This window comes from Ischnura elegans, chromosome 4 (assembly GCF_921293095.1).
Source record: "Ischnura elegans chromosome 4, ioIscEleg1.1, whole genome shotgun sequence".
NCBI lineage: Eukaryota > Metazoa > Arthropoda > Insecta > Odonata > Coenagrionidae > Ischnura > Ischnura elegans.
In genome coordinates, this window is record NC_060249.1 from 27,026,235 (window position 1) to 27,049,654 (window position 23,420).

General features: G+C 38.8%; 1 protein-coding gene across 1 annotated transcript in view; it reads right to left on the bottom strand.

The window, feature by feature from the left end:
• Positions 1-14,743: 14,743 nt before the first annotated feature.
• Positions 14,744-23,420, bottom strand: part of LOC124157178 (potassium channel subfamily K member 13-like) — a 296,741-nt gene continuing 288,064 nt past the window's right edge. The window contains exon 2 of the mRNA XM_046531709.1: positions 14,744-17,542. Within this exon, the coding sequence (XP_046387665.1) occupies positions 16,461-17,542 (1,082 nt within the window). The 3' untranslated portion in view covers positions 14,744-16,460. The remainder of the gene's footprint in view (positions 17,543-23,420) is intronic.

Genomic DNA, 23,420 nt, shown 5'->3' on the forward strand with positions numbered 1-23,420 from the left:
AATGAAAATGAAAGCAGGACCGCAGCTCAACAACCGTTGATGATTTATGCTCGGAGAGGCGAATGGATACCGGTTTTTTTTACGCCGCATTAGTTTTGGTAATTTTGACTCTTCTCTTATATTTATGCCAGCTCTGTTCTATATCTTCCCGAATGCCATTATTAATTCTCTGGAAAAGGTTGAATAATTCATTTCCATTATGAAAGAACAAAGCTATGAACCCATCGGATTTAAGTGAGAAAACTGCAACTATGTGATTCCGAATCAACGTATACCAATGCCACTTGATTTCTCAAAACATGTCAAATGTTCGCCTTAATTTTACACCTCTGGTAGCAGCCAGTTATTTTGAAATTCTGTGATTGGGTTCGATTGAAAATCATTGGGCCACGGTTTTCCCGTTATGCCTTCGTTGCATTGATTTTTTGTCGTATTGCTGCATTTTTGTGCGTGTCTACAGAGAATGAACTGCCCGGAAGCAATAATTATCTTCTCTCACCTTGTAAAGTTGATAGCTTTGCGTAGGCAAGTGAGCTGTCGTTTAATTCACTTGATAAATCCAGAGCTCGAGCTGCTGTCCTGTGAGCGACGTGTGGATTAATAACTGTGTACTACCTCAAGCTTTGCAATGTGTTCAACCCTCGATCATATCCTGACACCGGTGGCGCACAGTGAAATGGGCGAGAAAACATTTCAAATTACTTAGTGAATGTTGTCGCTTATCGTCTCCAGTGAAAGAGACACCTCTCCTGTAAAAAATAAAATCAGTATGATCAATAATATATCAATATTAAAATAAAATCGAGATGACAGGGTGAAAATTAGTCTTTAAGATTAAAAGGAAAATCCGGCCAAGTCCCATAGAGATATAATTAAATACATACATGAACTTTGTCACCGGTTTAGCCTTTTCAAATATTTTATAACTTGATTTGTCGTATGTCTTTTGTTTATGCATCTAATGACTCTTAACCTGAGGGATTAGCTGTTATGCCATTCCGGAGTAAAACCATTCCTGCGATTTTGTAAAGAAAGGCGTGAGCCTGCGAGTAATTAAATGGATTGTGCTATGTTCGTAAGGTATTTTCGATTTGCTACATCTACAAAGGAATGAGATGAAAAAGATGATGGCGGCTTAGTTTCATTGTGAAGTATATCTTACCTTATATACATCCCGGTTCTTTTATCTTATACCTTGGATTAAACCAAGTGTTTTCCTCCTCGTCTCCTAATACGTTTTCGGGAATATTTACATGAAGTCTTTTAAAATTACATTTTGTGTATTTCATTACGGTAGCGATGCGCACTTCACGTGGCGTTTAAGTTAGAAAATATTTTGTGAAATGCTTATCAACGGTCAATTAGTAAATATTGTGATTCTATGAGGTTTTCACAATAGGATGCTAATATTAGATACCTAAACTTGTTTATGCGCACATGACTACCGAAAGAAAGATATGCTGTCCTGAGTATTGGATTCCATTGGAACTAAATCTCTACTGTGGTAGCGTTTTATCGGTAACCATTAATAGAGTTGTCATGGAGAAATTGCCAATTAACATTGAAATTATGGAAATTTGTGCCCATATATCCAGACAAAATTACGAGGCGTTGAATTTTAGTCGTCCATTTTATTACTATATTATTAGCTTTTTCGGCGTTATTTCATTATAATTGGAATTTTTTGGGAAATTAAGTTCTACGTAGGGTAAAAAATCTATAATTTCTTTTTAATCCACGTAGTGACAGAAAAGTACGATCATATCCACATGATCCAACTAAGAAAGCCAGTATAAAATTTTTCTGTCTTGTTGGTGGAGCAAGAAAAATATTTTATTTGGTATATGAGAAGCGAGGTGTTATTTTTCATGAATTCATCTTTATTTTTTCACATAATTCCAATTCATGCTGTTTTATTCCGTTTACTAAGAGATTTGTTTGCATGTTTTCAATCAGTGTTCCTCCAGCATCATACCTGTTCATTTTTCATTCTCGAGATATATGTGGGCCATATTATTACTTCCCTACTCTTACTTTGCTATGAAATTGGCTCAGTTGTCTGTTCTCATTATTTTCCGGCTTGGAATCCGTGCCGAGACAGGAAATTAAAGTCAGACTCTGCGGTTTTTATTTCTGTTTATTAGTATGAAAAAGCAATTTCATTGTTTTCATTTCGATGCATTTCGAACAGGTTTGATTGGTATTTTGCCCGCAGGCCAGATATACGCCACCTGCGCTTCACAATTTACGACGAACACAGCGTTTCGATTACCTTATCCTCAATCACTTCATTCGATTCGGTTTTGGACGATGATAACGAGCGACAGAGGAAAATTGGAATTCTACGAATATACTCCCAGTATCCTAGCTTGTCTATTGTGATTGCTCTATGTGGGTAATACAATCTCTAATGATTTTTTTGTCTATCTCTCTGGGTTATTGGAAAGGAATCGTAGGTGGCATAGAAGTGAGTCAGCGGCCTTATTCTGTTCCTCAATACTTTTGCATTTATCCTGTACTAACCCAGGGGTAATGGAATGATTATTGTGAAATAGATATTTAATAATAAATTTTTGAGTTTCATTCCATGAATAGTTACATCATAAGGATGCGATGAGGTCAGTTATATGTATTATTTCGTTTCTTGGAGACAATTAGGTACGTCAATGAAAACTTTTTACCATCCGTTGTCAGATCAAACGATATTGATTTTTATTGAATTGCATAAAAATCTATTTGTTTTCTCGGCCCGAAAAACTAATTGGTCAAGCATCATACCTTGGCCATTAATATTTTTTGCATATGGTAATGGCTACTTTTCATCGTCCACCTCACCGTTTAGCCTGAAACACACGATCATTTTTCACGCACAAGTCCAGTGATAACTTCAACTATGACTTTCAACGATAGGGGAAATGATGGTTCAAGGCATCATTTTCTGTATCGCATGGCCACTTAAGGCGCCCTTGATGTTGCTTGGTGTAATAGTTTCTCTATCACCGTGTTTACTATGTTCATTATCTTTAAGCTCAATGGTGTCGTCACAATATGTATTTGGTCTCGAACGCTGATTGGTTTTTAGTGGCTGTATTTCACGCACGTGCTCAGTTATTGAAAACGCGAATAAAACAAATGATGACAAAAGTGACCGTCATCCCTATTATTGCTCCTATCTCTGGTAATGTCGACGTCCGTGAGTTATCCTTCGAGCTGTCTTTGCCGCCATCCCTGAATTTGTGCGTAAAAAATGATCTTGTGAAGAAGACTTTATTCTACTCAATCGAATGTTTTATTCATCTTTCTTTAAATGAAAGAGATACTTTGCCGAACGAAAAATTGTGGGAATCCGTTTTTTCCTTGAAAAATAATAGTGGCCAGGACGTTTTCAAATCGTATTGCCAACGTACTCCTTGATTTTTTAGCACGTACGCGCATGTTAACGGATGGTGTCCATGCACCCTTCACCGAAGTATGTGAACATTTTATTTCCGATCAGTTCATAATTGTCTTATATTTATTTAATTTATTTATTTCACACACCACTGAAAACAGCACTGCTCGGCCTTTACATCGGGGTTGATAACATTTAACAATCACAAACATCCATGCCCTGGATAAGGGCAACTTTCCCTGGCGGGACTCGAACCCGCGACCTTCGGATTGGCAGGCGAGGACTTTACCCCAACGCCACCGGGGCCGGCAGTGTTGTTTATTACATGTAATATTGATTTTACATTGTTTACAATAGGTAATATTATATTTTAAATAGCTGTTTCATTAGTTTCAGATCATGGCGGAGGTATTTTTTTTACCGTTGTTAGGTTTTCATCAGCAGTTAACAGTGCTTATTCTTTCATTTTTTTCCACACGAATGCCTACCTTTGATATAAAATCATCTTGGCATTGAGTGAATATCATTATTTTGTGCGAATATCCGATCTATTTAAAATTTTCTTAAGATCCAATGCAAGGCTGTGTGAATTTAGGATGTATTTTTTTATGCAATCGGTGTATTGCGAGAATCTTTGGCCATATGTTAACTTGTGGCCAAACAGGTACAATCTTGAAACGATAGCATAAGAAAAGATCAAATTATGGCTTTCTGACGAACAAGATTGCCTAGGTACCTCGTTAGTTTTCTCGGAATAGGGAAAAACCTTAGGATTATTTGATGAGTTAATCCTTCAATTACCTTTCCTTGACGTCCAGTCTTATTGTAGATGGGTTTATTCCACTAAGGCGGCATGAATTGGCCGGTTAGTTCCTTGTAGGCAATATCTTTGCGCTTACTTGGTTTTTTGAAAGTTCATGAATGCGCGCGACTAACACACCCTATCAAGTTTAGTAATATTCTTTTACTAATTATTTGGAAATTCTTTGACAATGAATTGTGAAATGCTCGATAAATCCCCCCCACAATTAGTTATATATTTTTTCACACTGTCCCTTTTGAATCTTTCTTTACATAATCCAAGGATTAGTGAGTGAAAGACGTAAACAGAGTCGCCATGATGATTTTGCAATTTAAAATATACAGTGGATTATTGTAATGGAGGCACGACGGCCTGACGAAGACTATCGTAGAAGGACAGGTGGGAGGGAAGAAGGACAAGGTACGGTCCCGAATGAGTAACATAGGATAGGTTATAAAGGATGTAAAAGAGAAGAAATACGTCGCTGTAAAATGGTTAGCGGATAGGAGGGAGAAATGGAGAGATGCGTCAAACCAATCTTAGGATTGTTGGCTTATGATAACGATGATGGGTGGATCATTCTGTCAAACTATGTTACTGTACTCGAATAATTATTAATTCCGAGAGTCAAATTTGTCCGAAAAAGTTCTGTTTCATTTGAGAGCGAACTTAGAGGTGTTTTTTATTATAACGATCAGCCAAAATTTTCTCCACTCTCCAACTCTGCCAAGCATCTGTAAACACCTTTCAAAATCTCATTCGTTCTATATTTTTGATTAAAAACTGCCCATGCTGGACTTCATTATCTTATAAACTTAACCTCATCTGTTACTCATCATTTCTAAGGTTTAATGGAATATTTCGTGATTCCATCACTCTTTTTAATCCCACTCTGGTTTGTTGCCTTAAGCTCATGTGCCTTGTCTGGACTGTCAAGCGTTTAACACTAGAATGAGCGGGGGCGGTCATTTGGCCGTTCGCGTTTCTTTCTTTCGCGCATCATTTTGTTATTTTCCGATCAATAACACTGAGATTTTTTTGACTATTAATATTTTCGAACAATTAAATTGAAAATGCAGTTTTTATTGGGGGGGGGGATTCATGTCCAGAGAAATTTCAGCTTTTACCTATAATGACCGCGAGCGGTCAATAGACCGTTTTTGCATATTATAACGTAATTTTGCTCTCTTTGCCGATCCTTGGTGTAAATTTCATCAAATATCATAGCGTGTACTTTACCACACACGAATATTGCTCAATTTTTACTCTCATGCCTTTAAAATAGTTTTTACGTATGATTTCACATGTGAAGGAGAGAGACACATTACTAAAACCAAGGTATGTTGCGTCGCAAAGAGTGGCTAATAATTCGGCTTATTAAAACAACTTGTCTATTTCCGCACTATTTTGCTCTATGTTTCCACACTACTTGACGGACACTGTATCTTTTTAGTCGCTACTATAAGCCTACTAAGCATTCTATGGGCAGTGATGAGTGTTCATTTAGCTGGAATTCATTGTTGCGCTCGGGCGTAGCTGCTGCCAACCAAGCCAGGCGCCGCGGCGCGCCGCCACATCCCCCCTTCTCCCGGCCCGTGAGCGCTCGGGGAATACCCTTTCGGCGACGTGTTACAAATTGCATCCCGGTCACTGTCTCGTCATAGATGCTCCAGTCACCCATTCCCGTAGTTCAGTCCACTCTGCGGTCATCCGGTTCACCAGAACTGGTGATATTCCCCTAGTTCTTCCAATATAATCTGTATCTTTTGAACGAATTCGGTGAGCACTTTTTAGTGCTCAGGCGATTAGAAGAATGAAATTTATTTCAAGTGCAACTAAACGTAAACAATTTTCATAGATTATAGCCGTATAAATTTTCACAGATTGAGGTACAAAGGATGGTGTTGTCTTCTCCTCCCCGAAATTGATGCGGTCTGTCGCACAGAGGCATTTCTGGTGATCGTTACCGGTGTCATATAAACGATCATGGATATGTCCAACCACCTTCCCGTCAACTCGTTCGCATTCAGGCAGTATTGCTTTCCCGTGATCGATCGATCCCGAAACTTTTTTTTGCTATTAGTCACATTTTTTAAATTTTACTCCATTCTGAGACGCTCGTTAAGTTGGAAATTGTCAATTTAAAATAAAATTCTTAAAAAACCACATTTTTGGAATTTTTCAATTTTTCATTTTTATTTCAAGGGTAGTTATTGAAATTAGGAAAAATAACGGAACGCCATGGCTACAATAGAGGTATTTAATCAAGTTGGAACGAAAAATATGTTTATCCTTACTCCTATAAATAATGGATAACACATACGTTAGTTGTATTATAAGCAATTGCTCAAATAGTCATAGATGATGAAAAACTCCTTTATCTATATTAATTTTGATGTGTTTGCTGAGTACTCTGAGCAAATAGCTATATTGTGGCAGCAATTTGTCTACACATACATTTATCTGGGTCGTCAACAATTTCTCGATGACCCTCTCCAAATGAAGTTGAGATGCCATTTATGTTCCAAAGCTGGTCGAAATTTACGGAAAAACTACGTCTACTCATTAGAAATTAACTTGCCTTCAGATTTTAGGTTCATAAGTAATTGGACCTTTGGTTTAGGTGTGATTTTTTTCCTCGTCGCGCATAAAGTTCCTTATGAAATCTGTTAATGCAGCTTTTTCCCCCTATAAGATTATTAAATATCATTCCTTCTTTCGCCTTTCGTACTTCTCTCGCGGACTGATTAATGGGAGGATCCGCGATCTTTCGGCGACGCAATTCATCACCCAGCTTCATCGCCGGTGCGTCCCGTCAAGGCAGTCGCGATGATAACGAAGCCTCGCGGGACTCCCTCACTCTGGGGGTGAGGTATTCAAGGCAGCTAACCGGCCGGGGGCAATGTGCCTGCCTGTGTTTTTTTACATAGTCGTTTTATTCTGAGTCCCAAATGGCGTGACGCTCCTCTGTTCGTGAATTGAAGCCCGGAGAGGGAACTCGGTTGAGGTGCCGGCGCAGCCTTCGACGCCGTTTCACCCTTCGCTTTGCTCCCTGCCGAAACTTCACCTCGCTAAGTTTCATCGTGCGCATTTATGGAGTGCAGTGGTAATAGAGATGCGAGCTTTTGGGACCCATTGGACTATGAACCCAAATTTTCCGCAGCATGCCGTATATGCATTCTTAAAAATGGTGATTTTTTAAGACGTATCAGTTTTAATGTTGGTGTTTAACGTTGGTGAATAATGGAAAGTGTACGTTGAATAACTATGCGTCTAAGTTTAAAATGGCACAATAACTTGCATATAATTTGATGGCACTATCAGTAAATGTCTCCATGGCTTTAGATTTTATCACGGAATCGGTTTGGTGTGGTGGTAAGAGTGTTGGCTTCCCACCCCGTGGGCTCGGGTTCAAATCCCGGCCGTGCCAGAGAATTTTCAGAGACTGTGCGATCCGTGCTTGAATGTTGTATGGAGGACATTTTAGGTGCAGCACTGTGCCCGTCGGATGGGACGTTAAGCCGTGGTCCCCTTGGCCCCTTTCGTCAAGAGAAGGCTAATGCCACCTCAATTTTCGGTCGCGTATTCCAAATACCATACGGGTTTAACCACCTGGGATTTGATAGTGTCGACACTTTCGCCGGGCTGAGGTTTTTTCGTCGACTTTTGTAGGGCCTGTTGGCACCGGTTACTTCACGCTGGAAGATGATTGGTCGGTTCGTTTCTTTCTCTGATGACCCTCTTTCACGGGCAGTGGAGAGGGGAGCCGTCCTCTCTGTTCATGTTTTTCTTAGTCTTGATTAGGCTAATCATGAATGGAGGAAAGAAGTTCGTTTGCTTCGAATTCGTTGGAGTCTACTGGTTGGTTGGAAAATGGGCGAATACGTCGTCGTCACCAAAAAATCCCATAGAGCCAAGGACACCTCTGCGAATGAATGTCGCGGATAACTACGAGTAAACTTCAATCCCTTGATAAGTCGACGACATCAATAATAACACCGTTCTGCAAAAAAATCTTCAAAAAATGCTCGGCTACAATTTAGGGAGATTCTGGCTAATTTTGGGTCGCTGAATCCGAAAATGACCTCAGTTTTTTTTTCTATCACCCTCCATTTTTACGAGCAACCCCTTTTCAAGGGACCAGATTTTATAGTTGAGGATCCATATGGATAACAAACAACTTGTTGTCTGTCACTTAAGTAGGACATAATCCATTTTAGGGCAGGACCAGTGATGCCAAGAGTGATGAGCTTGTTTTTTTAGGATACTATGATCAATTAGGTCAAAGGCCTTAGTTAAGTCAAAGAAAATTCCTACAGTTAGGAGTTTGTCATTTAGGCCAAGTAAGATGTTATCAACTAGCTCAAAAGAGGCAGAGATAGTGGATTTGCCAGGTCTAAAACGTAAATGACGTAAGTGATACCGATGTTGGAGGTTTCAGTGTTGGCTTCGGATTTTAGTTTCTGTTTGGCCACCTTGTGTGTATTTCATCCGTGATTATCGCCATGTTCGTGATAGCGTGACGCTCCGTTCGTGAAATGCAGCCCAGGCGGAAATTCGGTTGATGCGTTGATGCTGCCCCCGATGCAGCGGAGCGCTAACCGAAACTTCACCTAGTGGGAAAGTTTCGCGAGACTTATTTTAAAATATGCCACGAATATGAGCTGCCCTACTTTATAGCTCAGCAAAATTTTATTTTCTTCAAAATTTTATTCTACCTCATAAACTTCTTTATTCTTCCCTTTCTTCAGTGGAAGTTAGATTACGGATTAATGTGTTGGGGAGGATCTCATTACGATACAATGAGGGCCGCTATTATATTGCAAAAAAAGATAGATTGATGTTCCTGACAGACTCCTCCCCTTTTCACCAGAATTAGAGTTATTCCTTTTGGAAATTGCTACATGGTACTAAAACTTTTTAGTACTGCTATATGGTACTAAAAATTTTTAGTGTAGGATATGGACAGACTCATGTATAATCGTCATAGAGGCGACTGGGTCTGCATGACTAAAGTCTGCGTTACGCTTTTAAAAAATCCATTTTGTTCAAAGGACCAAAATTATAAAACACTCCACAAAGCAAACTTTTAAGAAGAGATATTTTGTACAACTTATTTTAGATTAGCTAAAAAACGCTAATGTCTTGCATAAACAGTTAAAATGTGCTTCGTTAAGGTTTTTAAAATTTAATTTTCCTTTTATCGCCAGAGTCAAGTGGTATCTCAAAAACAGTTTGTTTGTTTTTCTATTAAAATATTCTTACATTTAATGAAATATCCTTAAATCATTTGAGCAATGCATGTAAATACCTTTGATACCCTAAAAACGGGACTTTTGCCTAGCAGGACACCTGACTTCCAAATATGTATAAAAATATTGCATGAATTGTTGAGATTTCTATGAAATGCGTGGTTTCATATCTTCACGGACAATGCCGTTTTTTATCAACGGAAATAATATCTATGTACTTTTTGGTAGTCAAGGGTTTGTTGTTTTACTTTGTTGTGAGTCTTTTTACAAATGGTTGAGAATAAAAACTCGAAGTAGATAGTGGATCCTGATTTTTCCGGACTAACTGCCGAAGCTTGTATAGTTGCACGAAGACTTCGTCCACGGGTTACCGAAATAATATTTTATATCATGAATACCTTTGTTTTTCTTTGGGAGAATAGATGATTATTATAAAATATAGATTCGTAAATCATCAACCCTTCATGCTGTGAACCCGAATTCGCTCTTAAGGTCGGTTTTATAATTTATGATTATCGTTAATCTGAACATGATACAGGCCTTTCCTGAACTTGAAAATACGTGAAATTAACAGTTAAACAAAGAACACAGGAAAATCTCATGGCCTCAAATGAAGGAAGTCGTTGACTCTGGTTTTCACTCTACGCCAGATTTTAACTATAGATTTGAGCCGTCCCTCACTCAGAGGGTATCTGTGAAGCAGCTTGGCCGGTGGTGTAATCCTCCGCCACAGTGCAGGACAAGACACCGGTCAACAGGGGCCTATAATACCTGGGGCGAAAATTGGGCCAAATATATACGTATGCATTAAGCGGCATTGTCCCATGAGTATTGGGGCAGTTTTTTTTGTGAGACTCTTGTCGAGCGTTCGACGCTGAAAGAGCTGCTTCCGATAAACAGACCCACATCACCTTCTTGAAGGCCATCGCTACCTCCGCAGCCAAGGTCTATCTTTCTCTCGAGTCTGGTTGCTTTCCTTGAGCCAGTCACAATTCAGGGGAGGGGAAAAATTCCATTGATGACCGTAATTTTTTTGTTACTAATTATATTTGTTTTTGAATTGTTTTTTTCCTTCTATATTTTTTTTGCGCCACCGCACTCCCCGGGCCTGTATGCACGTTTCAGATTTTAAAACAGGTCATCAGTGTGCCACGAGAACCATATAATCACGCTTTATAAATGCAAGTTTTTAGGATCAATTGCAAGTAAAATTTTTAGTTGGTAACTTTTGGGAAGGATGAATTGAAATATTTAGAATATTCAGTGTATGCAAGGTATGCGATGAAAAAAAAACGTTTAGAGGAAAATAAAAACACATCGGCACGTAACATCGAATGTTGTTGTGATGAATCGAGAGTCAAGTTAAAAACCTATTTATAGTCTAAGAATGTTTAAATTCCTACCTTGTGGGAAATAATCATGATCTCACGCTCCACATTCCTCCGGTCTTTGATATCTAACGGATTCTGGCAACGATGTGTTTAAAAGGCACTGACGAATCCCCTAAGGCCGTAATCTTCTGCGAAGTATGGATAAAAAGAATGGAGGGTGAGTGAGTGAAAGAAGAGTATCAAAAAGGCACAATGAGCGCGGGATAAAGGAAAGTGGTAAAGCGACATCCTCGGAGATAAGAGTGAGCGATTGAATGGCAGGTTTTTTCCATCTTTCAATCTTATCTCTATTTCGTGTTCATTGCACCTTCCTGCCACTTCTCGCATGGTCAAAACGGTCGGTACTATTGGCTGACGAAAGCAATAGCATTCGTTTGTACGCTGTTTATTTCTATTTGGAATTTTATTTACATTTATGTAGTATTCACGAAGTAGGAAAAGTACTGGATTTATTATTTTTTCCATTTCCCATTGTTAAATTGAGGTTAGGGTTACATTGCCGGGCTCAGCTGCAGGTTACCGTGAGATCTCTTGTGTATATTTTATCCACTATATGTCGTGATAGTGGCGCTCCATTCGCGAAATGAAGCCCAAGGGGAAATTCGGGTTACGTTGCTGCAGTCCGCAATGAACTGTCGCCGACTTGCGGCGCTTTGTTCCTCGCCTGAACTTCATCCCTCCTTGAGAAGTATCATGCAATTTGTTTAGGGAGTACGTTCTGTTCTAGGCCCACTTTCTCGTGTTCGCTATCCGTCAAATGGAATGAAAGCACTGAAATACCTCTTCACCTCAGTCCAACAGCGGCGGCTGAGCCCCAATTATCCCTCATTAACATGAAAACCTGGGACTTTTTCACCGGTGTTTAATTTCTGATTATTATGCACCTTTTCACTCTTTTCCACGTTTTTCTTGTTTGTTATATGTAGGCTTGAGGTTTGCCCTGTTTGGTTTCGCTAAGGCAAAGAGGCAATTCTCATCACTCAACTGTAATATGATTTTAGCTCTTCCTATAAGATATAGTTCCTTCTTTTGTCTTATCTACAGTAACATTCCCTCTTTAGGTGAAACCGAAATTAGGAAAAGTCATGAAATTTTAGACGAATTCTGTAATGAAGCAGCAAATTTTCTACAGGGATTCTAGAGGGAGCAGGAAATTTTCTGAAGTGTTCCCTTCTGCGAGAAACTGTATATCCTTGCATAGTAACTAATGTAGTTGCCTGATGAATATAAAATTTAGCATGATAGGACGAAGCTATTTTTCATGAAAATTTAAATTAGCCTACCCATAGTTTTGAGAAACAGGTGTGAAAAATATGATGCGAAAATGAAAAGGGGTAATTGTGACCAATGTTAAAATGTATCTCCTGATCTCAAGTGTACCAACTGTTTTATTTTTGTTGAGGTCAGTGTGTTTAATTGATAATATAAGTTTTATACCTAGCCAGCGTTTCGACAAATCTTCTTCTACAGGACTATTGCATGTGCCAAAAACCAATAAAGAAGGTGACCTTAACTGGTCCAATTAAGAATAATAACAATAATAGCTTCAAGCAGTTACGCATCGAAATTTGACTTTCCTTATACCCTACTACGAAACGTCGAGATAGAATAGAGTATATTTTAATATAGACCAACAATAAAAAAAACATGATTAATTTTACTTATCTTTTTTCTTGCATGGTCCACAAGGCTCAATGACAGCTCGTGGGTTGAAATAAATTTATTCGGCCTGCCATTTATTTTCATTGGTAGTGAATAATGTTCAGGAGTATATTAACTATCAGCGAGTTCTTAATCAATCAATTCTGTGCGTGTGCTTATTATAAAACGAGTATTACAATCAATCCCATATTTTAATCCTCGAGAGCTGTAATAAATTGCTTCATTCCGAAGAGGATCATTCTTTTAGCGGTGCGCATTCTGAGTCATTGGGAGGAATTGAAGATATTGTGCAGGTATTTAGCTGAACCCTGGTGAGATCTTCAGAGATTAAAGGATCTGCATGAAGTTCTCATGAGCTATTTTGACCGGTTTTTACATTACTTACTCATGCAACATCTAATGCGTATTAAAATCCATGGGCATCTAAGGACACATCAGTAGTGGGAGTCCTGTATCGATTCACCACTGTTACCGACCCTATTGCCATGAGAGATTTTTTCATTGGTTGCGTTCCCCCAATCCTCGAGTACAGCTCCGTAATTTACTCCACTGCCTGTCCCTCCAACCTGAAAATTCTTGAACGCCGTGTTAATTTCTTTATTTCAGTTGTTCGACGCTGTGTTCCTCACCTCCGTAATTCTTCTCGCTCTGAAGTAATTTCTGCCCTATCATTGGTCCCAATATCCACTCGTAGGAATATACATGATCTTTCCTCCATTTATAATGCCTTAAAAGGCAAGTTCCGATCCTTATAAATACTCTTTCTATTCACTCCATATTCCCACCCGCTCCTTTCGTAATAATCACCTACTACACCAACCTAAATTCCGTATTTCTCTCTCCCAGAGACCACTTTTTTTACTTACTCCACACCTTTTTCAATACTTTTTCGAACACTCACCCTTCCCTTAAAATGCCTATCAGATAAAATCAACTAATGACGTTGTAACGTTGTAACTAGTAGACTGCAAAAATATAAGGTTGTGGAATAGTACTGTGTTTTTTATTTAACCATGAATGCCTATCAGATCATTCAAGTGGCAAATTCGAAAAGCAATCTTCTAAATCTTTTTTAAAATATCATTTTTGTAGTTTTCACAGTTTATATTTGTTAAAGCTGCAGTTTTTATGTTTTCTATTCAATGTAAATGCCGTCTCGGCTGCTTTTGAATGAATAAATAAATAAGGTTTATATTAAAAGGTTTTCTTAGTTAAAACTCCTGTAAATTAACTCCGGAATAATTCAGATACTAAATGAGAAGGACTAGAAGTCAACTACTCAAAGTGGTTGGACTGACTCGCTCAGTGAGCGCTCCGATGCTCACCTGTCATCCCAAATTCTCCATCACGATGCCCAGGTGTAGGGACCGCGTGGATAACTGCTCTGGGAAGGAGTTCGCCCGAATAAAGGAGCATGGTAGACTTTTCCTGTTGCTGAAAGAGATGTGAAGCACTGGAGTCACTTACCTTGCTTAAAGTTGGGAGTGACTTGCGGGAGTGCATTAAGTGCATTATCAGCTCATCATTAAGACAGCACGCTATTGCATGGCTTGCTTGACATGAATGGAATCATTAGTGAAGAGGATACTTCACTTCTTCCTTATAAAGTCATTTAAAATTTGCGTTATCGCCTTAAAATTATCAGGACATGTGGGTTACAAGAATTTCAAAGATTTTTCATCATTCGTCTGCTTCTCAAATATATAAATTTTACTTCTGAGAAAATACCGAGATAAAATTTTCAAGAATGATTAGGCTATTGTTGTAAAAGTTCTTACTTGTATAAGCGCAAAAGTTCAAGTTACTGGCGTAAATTTTAAACGTGTAGAGAGCTATAAAAAAGACATGGAGAGAATGATGCGCCCACTGAAGTTAATGCGTTGGTTTAGGGCAAGAAATTCAGGTGAAATACATCATTGCAGTCTGTATTACATCAGAACTATAGACGAGAATTCTTCAATGAAGTAATTTCGTTCGTTAACTACAATTCTATTGATCTCTTGGTTGTTTGGTTGGTTGCAAATGGATTGTACACTTGTACAGTCCTTCTCGCTAGGAAAATACTTGTTATTTTTTCATTGTAGTTCTGAAGGGTTTCTTACGAAGCCATGGATTGGCAATATTGGGAAGTTAACTATATAAGGTATAAATAAAAAAAGTTAACCGTCCATGTTTCTTCTCTCTTGGTATCATGTAAGGTCGATACTTACTTGAATAGGTTGCCAAGCAATAAAGTTCTCCAATTTTTTTTAGTGTTTCCAAGTTATTTTCATTTACTAAATGAGACAAATAACAAAACAATACAAACTTGAGGCAAGCTATACATATTAATCTTTAGTGTATTCCAACTGCACCTTTCTATAGTGTCCATGTTAAAGGAACATCTCATATCGCTCACTTTAGAAACAACGATGGCAAGCAATATCAGTTGTACCATAAAGTAACAAAATAAATGGGAATGAAGAAATCTTTCTCTTTTTCGGGATCACCTTAAAATTCATACATAATTATCAACGGTAACTTCAATTTTCAACGACAAATTTAAAAGCAACTGCTAAAATAATTTCTCTTTTTATCTCGCTATATTCTATCGATCATATTGGAGGGGAAATTTTCGAATGAGCTACGAAGGTATTCTCTGTCTCATTCGGGAATATTTTTATGCATAATTTGGTCTGTGCTTTAATTATCTGAGGGCTTGGCCTTTGATTTATATATACGTGCTAATTTTCAAATCCAATGTCTGTGGTAATTACTGTCTTTGGTAGGTGCTCCTCTAAATACTAAAACTATACAATCCTTGTGCGAAATTATAGAAGTGCCAAGGAAATTGAGGCATGAAAATATAATAATTTTCCTTTTTTTCTCCTTCGTAATATTTTTGCGCATTTTTTTAAGGAGATGGTCATGATAGGAATCACAGAAAATGGTCCATCCTTACGACTCTTTAACAAGGTCAAATAAAAATCTAAACTTTTTATCATGGCAGCTTTATGTCTCACCATCAACAGATTAAGGAGGAGCGTGCTGAAGTAAAATTGTAATAAGTGAGGATAATTAAGTTACTTTTCGTGAAAATTCATTATCTTGCGCGTATTGTCATTTTATCGGATCTGATATCGCTGGAAATTTAGGATATAATTTAAATATACTTTATTGAGGCAATCTTGTAATTGAAAATTCAACGTGACATGTTCCTTTCTATATACCATTTACATTGGCTCGAGTAAGCCCTAAGAATGATTTTTAACTCGGCCGCTACGTCCAAAAGACTGACTCCCTATAACAGCCACGAAATTGAGACAAATGCATTATTACTTGCAACTTGGGAACGGTGCATTTCCGCAGCTAAGGCGAACCTTTCGGCCGATTTAGAGTGAGATTTTAACCATTATCATCCCTGGAAGTATTTTTTTTCGAGCAGTGAGCGGCATGCATCGTGTGATGCATCTGAAATATCTAGCACAATCTTCCATCTTCAGTTTTTTTCTCTCTCAGGTCAGAATGTGCGTGATCAGAATGTTGCACACTTAGAGAGGTTCAAAATCATGGACCCTGTCCAAACATTCATAGCACTTAATTGGTCATCTCGGATCCACACGCAAAGGGAAGGAATATGACAATGTGACAGTCGTCGTTGGAACGTCTTCATAGAAGTCCGTCCGCGGCCAAAGGAATGCGAATTATTTTTTCTCACATCTCAAAACGAAAAACTCATGTTTCCCCGCCGAGCGTGTTCACCTCTCTCCCAAGTCCTTGGGCGGGGCCCTCAACGGCTGGCTCGCGCCCGCGTTTGACCTCGAAGACCTCCTCCTCGTGAAGAGGCCGTGCGGCCTCAGCCTGTGAGCCCTGACCGCCGCGGCAGACGAACCCCTGAGGACGTCCGGAAGTCCCGGATAGGGTGATCCCCTCGGAGTCTCCCTATTCCCAACGCCCCCTGGGCTCCCGACATCCGCCCGACGTCACGTGGAGTTCTCCCCCAGCTTCTGCGCCACGATCGCCAGCGGTCCGACCGTCCCGGGCGTGAAGCTGCCGCTCGCCGGCTTTGGAGGCTGGGAGTACCCGTACCCTCGCTGCATCTGCGCAGTCTCGTAGAGCTGCTTCTGCATGACGGCCAGGGAGACCTTGTTGGCCTGCAGGAAGTCCTTCATGGATATCATCTCGCCAGACATCCTCCTCTCCCCATCCGAATCGTAAGAGTCGGAGTCGTCCACGTCTGGGTTAGCCTTTGCAACGGCGTCCGCGTTGATCCCACAGACTGGTAAGGTGTTCCGGACTGTCCCCAGAGCAAGAGGCCGCCTCTGCCTCCTCAAGGTCCCCGGCTTGGCCACGCTAGACCTCCTGCGGCCGCTGGTAGCAGAGGCCCGCCTCATGCTTCTCCGTCTGAGCCTCTGGGAGTGTCGTCTCCAGAGCCGGTTAGCGGCCATGCCGGCCTGCCTGGTACACTGGCAGTCCAGCCGGAATATCATCCAGTTGAGGGCCTGCTTGATCACTATGGAGGTAACGTTGAAGAGGGAGTATATGCAACAGCAGCCTAACACCAGGAAGATGAAGTTGGCGAAGCGGTAGAGGTGGACGTGGGGGTACTTTTCGGATTGGGTGGACACGTAGTCGCCGAAGCCGATGGTGGCGAAGGAGACGAAGCAAAAGTAGACGGACTCGAAGAAAGTCCACCCTTCGTAGGGGGAGTATAGAGCTGAGGCGCAGGAGGCCACCGTGGTGGAGGCCAGGACGAGGCAGAGCATGACCCAGTAGACGCTCGGCTTCCAGTTGTCCAGGCTGGAGTCCTCGTCGTAGTCGTCCAGGGTGGCCCTGGAGTCTCGGCGGGCGGCGGGACCGTTCTCGCCGGTGCTCGCGCGGGCGTCCGCCGCTCTTTGTTTGGCCAGCTTTCGCAGGTGGACGGATCTCAGGATGTAGGCCAGGAAGGTTATTATCCGCTCGAGGAAGAGGTTGAAGAAGAGGATGCCTCCGGAGCAGCCGAGGAAGCCGTACAGGATGACCACTGCTTTCCCCGCTGTCGTCTGCGGTGCCGTACTGCCATAACCTGTGGTGGAAGAAAGAAGACCACAAGCTTAAATATCAGCTCAATATTTGGTTAATGCATGCTACGAAATAATATGCAGTGAAGAGGAACATTGTGATTTCTGCGCACCCTGATTAAGGCACAAAAGCATAGTGGCAAGGAAAGTCAATGGAGTGTAGGAGAAGGCATCTATTGGCCTAAACACTCCTGAAATCCTTATAAATTTACCATGTAATCAGTCTCCTGAGACCAAACCAATAGGGCTTTAGAAACAACCTTCTCGTGATTGATGAATATCTCACTCAGGCATGACTCGCATCCTCCAGTAAAAGGATCCACAGGCGAGGACTTCATGCCACTGACTTCAGAGCTGGCGCATGCAATATGCCTATACCGAAGAAAAGAAGAGCGAGTATTATAATCAATGCTTTTCCAGAAAATGGGATTCAAGGTCAATCTGGGATGAGATTCGACGGCTAGGGCTAGTTAAGACTCGAAAAGAAAATGAAAAACTGAATTTTTCTGCTGAGGAGTTAAACGCATATTTTCTTGACTCACTTAACACCAGCTCCTCCAGCCTGTCAGGGAAAGGTCCACGCCCTCTTGTTTCCAACTGTACTAACCCAAGAGATAATCGGGAAGTCGGTGATAACCACTTTTATTTTCCTTATTTTACTCCTGAACTCATGTTGAATTATTTTTGTTGCATCAAATCAAATTCAGTCGGAATAGATGGGTTAGACAACAAAACGCTACAAAATATTCTGCCAGTGGTTTTCCCAGTGATATTAGATATTTACAATTGTTCCCTAAACTATTTATCCTTTCCCGTCAGCTGGAAAACGGCTGTAATCAAACCTATCAAAAAAAACCACAATCCCACTGAACTCTCTCACTTTCGCCCAATATCTTTGTTGTGTACTTTACCTAAGCCACTAGAAAGGTTTGTGTACAACTCAACAATTGAATTTTCAGCAGAAAGGAATCTTATCGATAAATACCAATCTGGTTTTCGCAGCACCCACAGTACTCAAACTGCTCTCATAAGAGTAACAGAAGATATCCGTGTCGGCAAAGATAATAAGGAAGTTACTATTTTGGTACTCTTTGACTTTAGCAAGGCCTTCGACTGTGTCAATCATGACCTCCTCCTTCTCAAAATAAAAAAACTTGGATTCTCTATACCTGTTCTAAAATGGTTTAAATCTTATTTGTCAGAGAGAAAACAAGCAGTTAAAGGTAGTGATGGCCAACTCTCTAGTTTTTCTAATGTATCTTGTGGTGTGCCGCTGGAGTCAATCCTTGGCCCCCTACTTTTCACGATTTTTATTAAGGATTTGTCTTGTTCCTTAATTCATTCTATGTATCAATTATATGCGGATGAGTTACAAATATATCTCCGCTGCCATCCAATACACCTGCTTAACGGCATTGAAAAAGTAAATGACGATATCAGCCGTATTTGTAATTGGTCCCGTGAAAATTTGTTGAAAATTAATCTTCTAAAAACGAAAGGGATTATAATTGGCGCCCCACAATTTATTAATAAACTTAATTTTGATGCATTACCTAAAATTTGTGTTGACGGCTTTGAAATTCAATACACTCAGTCTGTTAAAAACTTAGGAGTTACTCTTAACAATGTACTCACTTGGGAGGAACAAGTAGCACATATTTCAAATAAGTGTTATAAAACGTTGGCACAGCTTAAGCATTTTAAGCATTTAATACCTCTTGAATTGTGCAAAAAGTTGATTCAATCGTTGTACCTTCCTCATATTCAGTATTGCTCGCTGGTAAAGTCTGATCTAACTAATGAATTGTCCAATAAAATGCAAATATTGTTAAACGCTGGTGTAAGATTTATATTTAATGTGGCATTACATGAACACATTACTCCTTATTACTTAAAGATCGAGTGGCTAAAACTTGAAGAACGAAAAAAGTTACAGTATTCTATTTTTATGTTTAATTTATTGTCAAGCAAAACTCCTGATTATTTATATGAGAGAATAATGGTCAACATTAGCAATTGTGACAGGGTTTTTAGGGCTCGGAGACGTTTTAAAATACCAAAATGCAGAACAAACTCGTTCCTGCAATCCCCTATAAATACATCAATGAGAATATGGAATGATATCCCGGATTACATTGTTAAGGTTAATAACATTTACCAGTTTAAAAGGCTTATGACAGCTCACTTATATCAAACTTTCCGTGCAAACCTAAATGAAAAACGATCTGGTTCATTGTCCAATGCATAATAATAAGTGTATATATATATTATGTTGGTATATTTGTAACTATTCATTTTCTGAAGATGTGTATAATTTATTTTTTGTTAATGTTTACATGGGTATACTCTTGTATGTGTGTTACCTTTTGTGCACACCGAATGAAAAATAATTTGGTTTCTTGTCTAAAGAACAATAATAAGAAAGTGTGCATATATAAGTGTATATGTATGTATATGCATGCATGTATATATATTTCACACATGTGTGTGTATATAGCTTCAGAAGAGATGGATAATTTATACTTTGTATTTTTTTTCCCTTGTGTGTAATCTTGTATGAATACCTAAGCATGTTTTCACTGTCATGTAATTGGAATTTTGTCTATGTTAACATATATATACTCCTTTATGAATATCTACGAATGTTTCTATTGGCATGTAATGCGCAGGTATGAAATTCAAATAATTGGTATATTGTCCATTTGCAGCACCAAAACTAAAAAATGTTTAATTGTAATCCTGTTCCATAGGACACTAGTCCTCGAACAATAAAATTCTATTCTATTCTATACCTGCACAAGTCCATAAAGAAACGAGAAAAAACCATTATTAGAAGAAATTAGCCCCAAATGGGCAAAATGTTACTCTGGCAATTATATCGTCTTATGAACAGTTTTATGTAGCCCATGTTTAAGGCGAGTGACATTTGAATTCGTATTAAAATATTGTAACGTAAATGGTGTTATGGATAATAACTCTTTTTCTGCACATCTAAGTCGAGTCGCCCAGTATCCATCACTCAGTTGAATTAGTTAATCTTTAGATGGGGAAGACGGAAATCATATTTGTCAAGCGATATCTACAACTTATAATCTTTGGAAAATAAAGAGGCAATGTGACTAAAAATGGAAATCTAAGTAGCAGAATCCGGTCGTTTATTGATCTTTAAGTAAGTAAATTTTGATAAATATATTATTTTACAGTAAAATAAAAACACAAAGGTACGTGGTAGAAATACATCGAAATTCAAGTTAGGTTATACGTAATTGCAGTCATAATAGTGTTTGAATTCCTTGCATGTGTGAATTAATCACGACCTCAAGCTCCGTCCTCCTCTCACTTTCGATACTTAACGGATTCTGGCAAGGAATGTCTTTCAAGGGTACCGAAGAATCCCCTAAGGCTGTAATTTCTGCAGTGTGTGAACAAGAAGACTGGAGGGTGATTGAATGTAAGAGGAGTATCCAAAAGGCACAATGAACGTAACATAAAGGAAAGAGGCAAAGCGACAGCCTCGGAGATAACAGTGAGTGATTGAGTCAGAGTGGCAGCGTTTTCCATCTCTCAATCTTATCTTCATCTTGTGTTCATTGCACCTTCCTGCCATTCCCCACTCTTTCAATCCCCTTACATTCCTCCTGATCCATGTCATCTTGAAGATAGCGGTCTTCGGTGGCTAGGATTTTTTCATTTTCTTACTATAGACACGGCACACTTTTTTTTCTCTCAAGTATTCTTTAGTTAGGCTTATTATTATTAATTATTTATTACTTTATTAATTAATAATTTAATAAATAAATAATATAATTAATAATATAATATAATATAATATAATATAATATAATATAATGTAATGTAATGTAATGTAATGCAATGGAATGTAATGTAATGTAATGTAATGTAATGTAATGTAATGCAATGCAATGCAATGCAATGCAATGCAATGCAATGCAATGCAATGCAATGCAATGCAATGCAATGCAATGCAATGCAACGCAACGAAACGCAACGCAACGCAACGCAACGCAACGCAATGCAACGCAATGCAATGCAATGCAATGCAATGTAATGTAATATAATTAATAAAGTATTCAACCTATAAAGGTAGATTTCCATTGGATATATAAGACGTATTCTGGCGGCATTCCCTATCTTCATGGACTTCCCTCTTCCATTCATGATAAGCCCTACTCCTTTTCATTCTGTTTAAAAATTCTTTTCCCCTCCTTCCTCTCCCTTGTTTACCTAACATTCTTCCATCAAACACTATTGCCAACAATCCCTTCACGCTCAGTACTCTCTCCATCCACATATTGCCTCCTCCGTTACTCATCTAGAAGCTGCCTTTCCACACCCACCATGTCCAGCACTTCGTGGTTCCTCCTCCTTTCCGTCCATTTCACCTTCTCCTTTCTTTTCCAGTTAGATGTATTATCCTCGGAAAACGCTCATGAAAAGTGAGACTTGGCGGCCTTTATCTCTCAGATCTTTCCTCACCTTTGGGTGTAAAACTCTTTGTGTAGGCTACGGTTTTAACGATGTAAGGTAATTTTTATGTATTTTTTTTAAATAAAATTTTATTATTTTACAAACTCTAAAAAATGTTGCTGTTGTTTCATTTAATTCGTTCTAATTCAATCTTATATGGTAAAAGATCAATTTGCCTTGCGTCAATTGCCATCATATTTACTTAGATAGAAGGTGAATTTGCAGTTACCGGGAATGTCATCGAATTGTTTCCTTCAGGAATCTTTTCTTTGATTTCTGAGTGAAATGACTTTCCATTAGCGTTGTGCCAGTATTCAGCCGAAAAAATTATTAATATTTCTTGAAGTCGATTAAAATGCTCTCAATGCATGGTTATAAAATAAAATTTTGCCCTTCAGACCGCGTCCAGCCTGATTGAAAAGTTGAAGACTTCCATAAGAAAATGTTATAAAGTTCCGTGAAAAACCGAATTATTATTGATCTAATCAGAAAATTTTTGGAATTCATTAGCTCTTCCCAAGTCTGGCCTTCCATTGAATACACTAATATGACTTTTTCAACAGTGGTAGAGCATGTATTTTTTTCTTGGAAATTCAAAAACCGTATTAAATGAAGCTGTTAAAATTATTCCAAGTTCGAGTACATGAGTTTTAAAATGCTGAATATTTCTGCAAGACGTCTTTCAGCAGACATGATAGTTTTCAAAATATTTTATTTGCCATAGAGCTAATAACATCGGATAAAACTGAATTAAGAGTCATGGTGGCCTCAACTAAGTTACAACCTGTCGTTGACAACCACTCTCTGAGCATGACTAAGCATTTGACCGTTTTAATTAACAATTTACTTTTTTCTTATTTTTGGCTGAAAAAATAATTCTTGTATGTGCGAAGTTTTCCATCGCCTTCCTGATACTGATATGAAATTTTGTAGTAAACTCGTAATTTTGGCGTTATTCGAAGTATGTCAGTTATTTTTTAATTGAAGATATAAAATTAATTTTCCATTAACGAGGATATTATTAAATATGATCCCCAAGGAGAGAAAGAGTTATCTCAAGTCTGTCTCGTCATGAAAAATTCTTATTATTACTATGATTTACATTTTTATATTACCTTTTATTAAATTAGAGAACAACATACACACGTTCCATGAATATTCTTCTCCAACTTTACGGCGGATATCTCTAGCATTTTTTTATTTAATTATAGAGAGTGCATTTTTATCTTGCCATCAATAATTTAACTAATTTACCATTCGTTAAACTAATATTTGCACGCTCTCTAATGAAATGAGACCCACATGAGCTATCATTTCTTTGGCAGTTAATTGAAGCACACAATTAGAAATGAGTCATCCTATGTGCAGATATTGAAGCGAACTTAATTCGCTAGA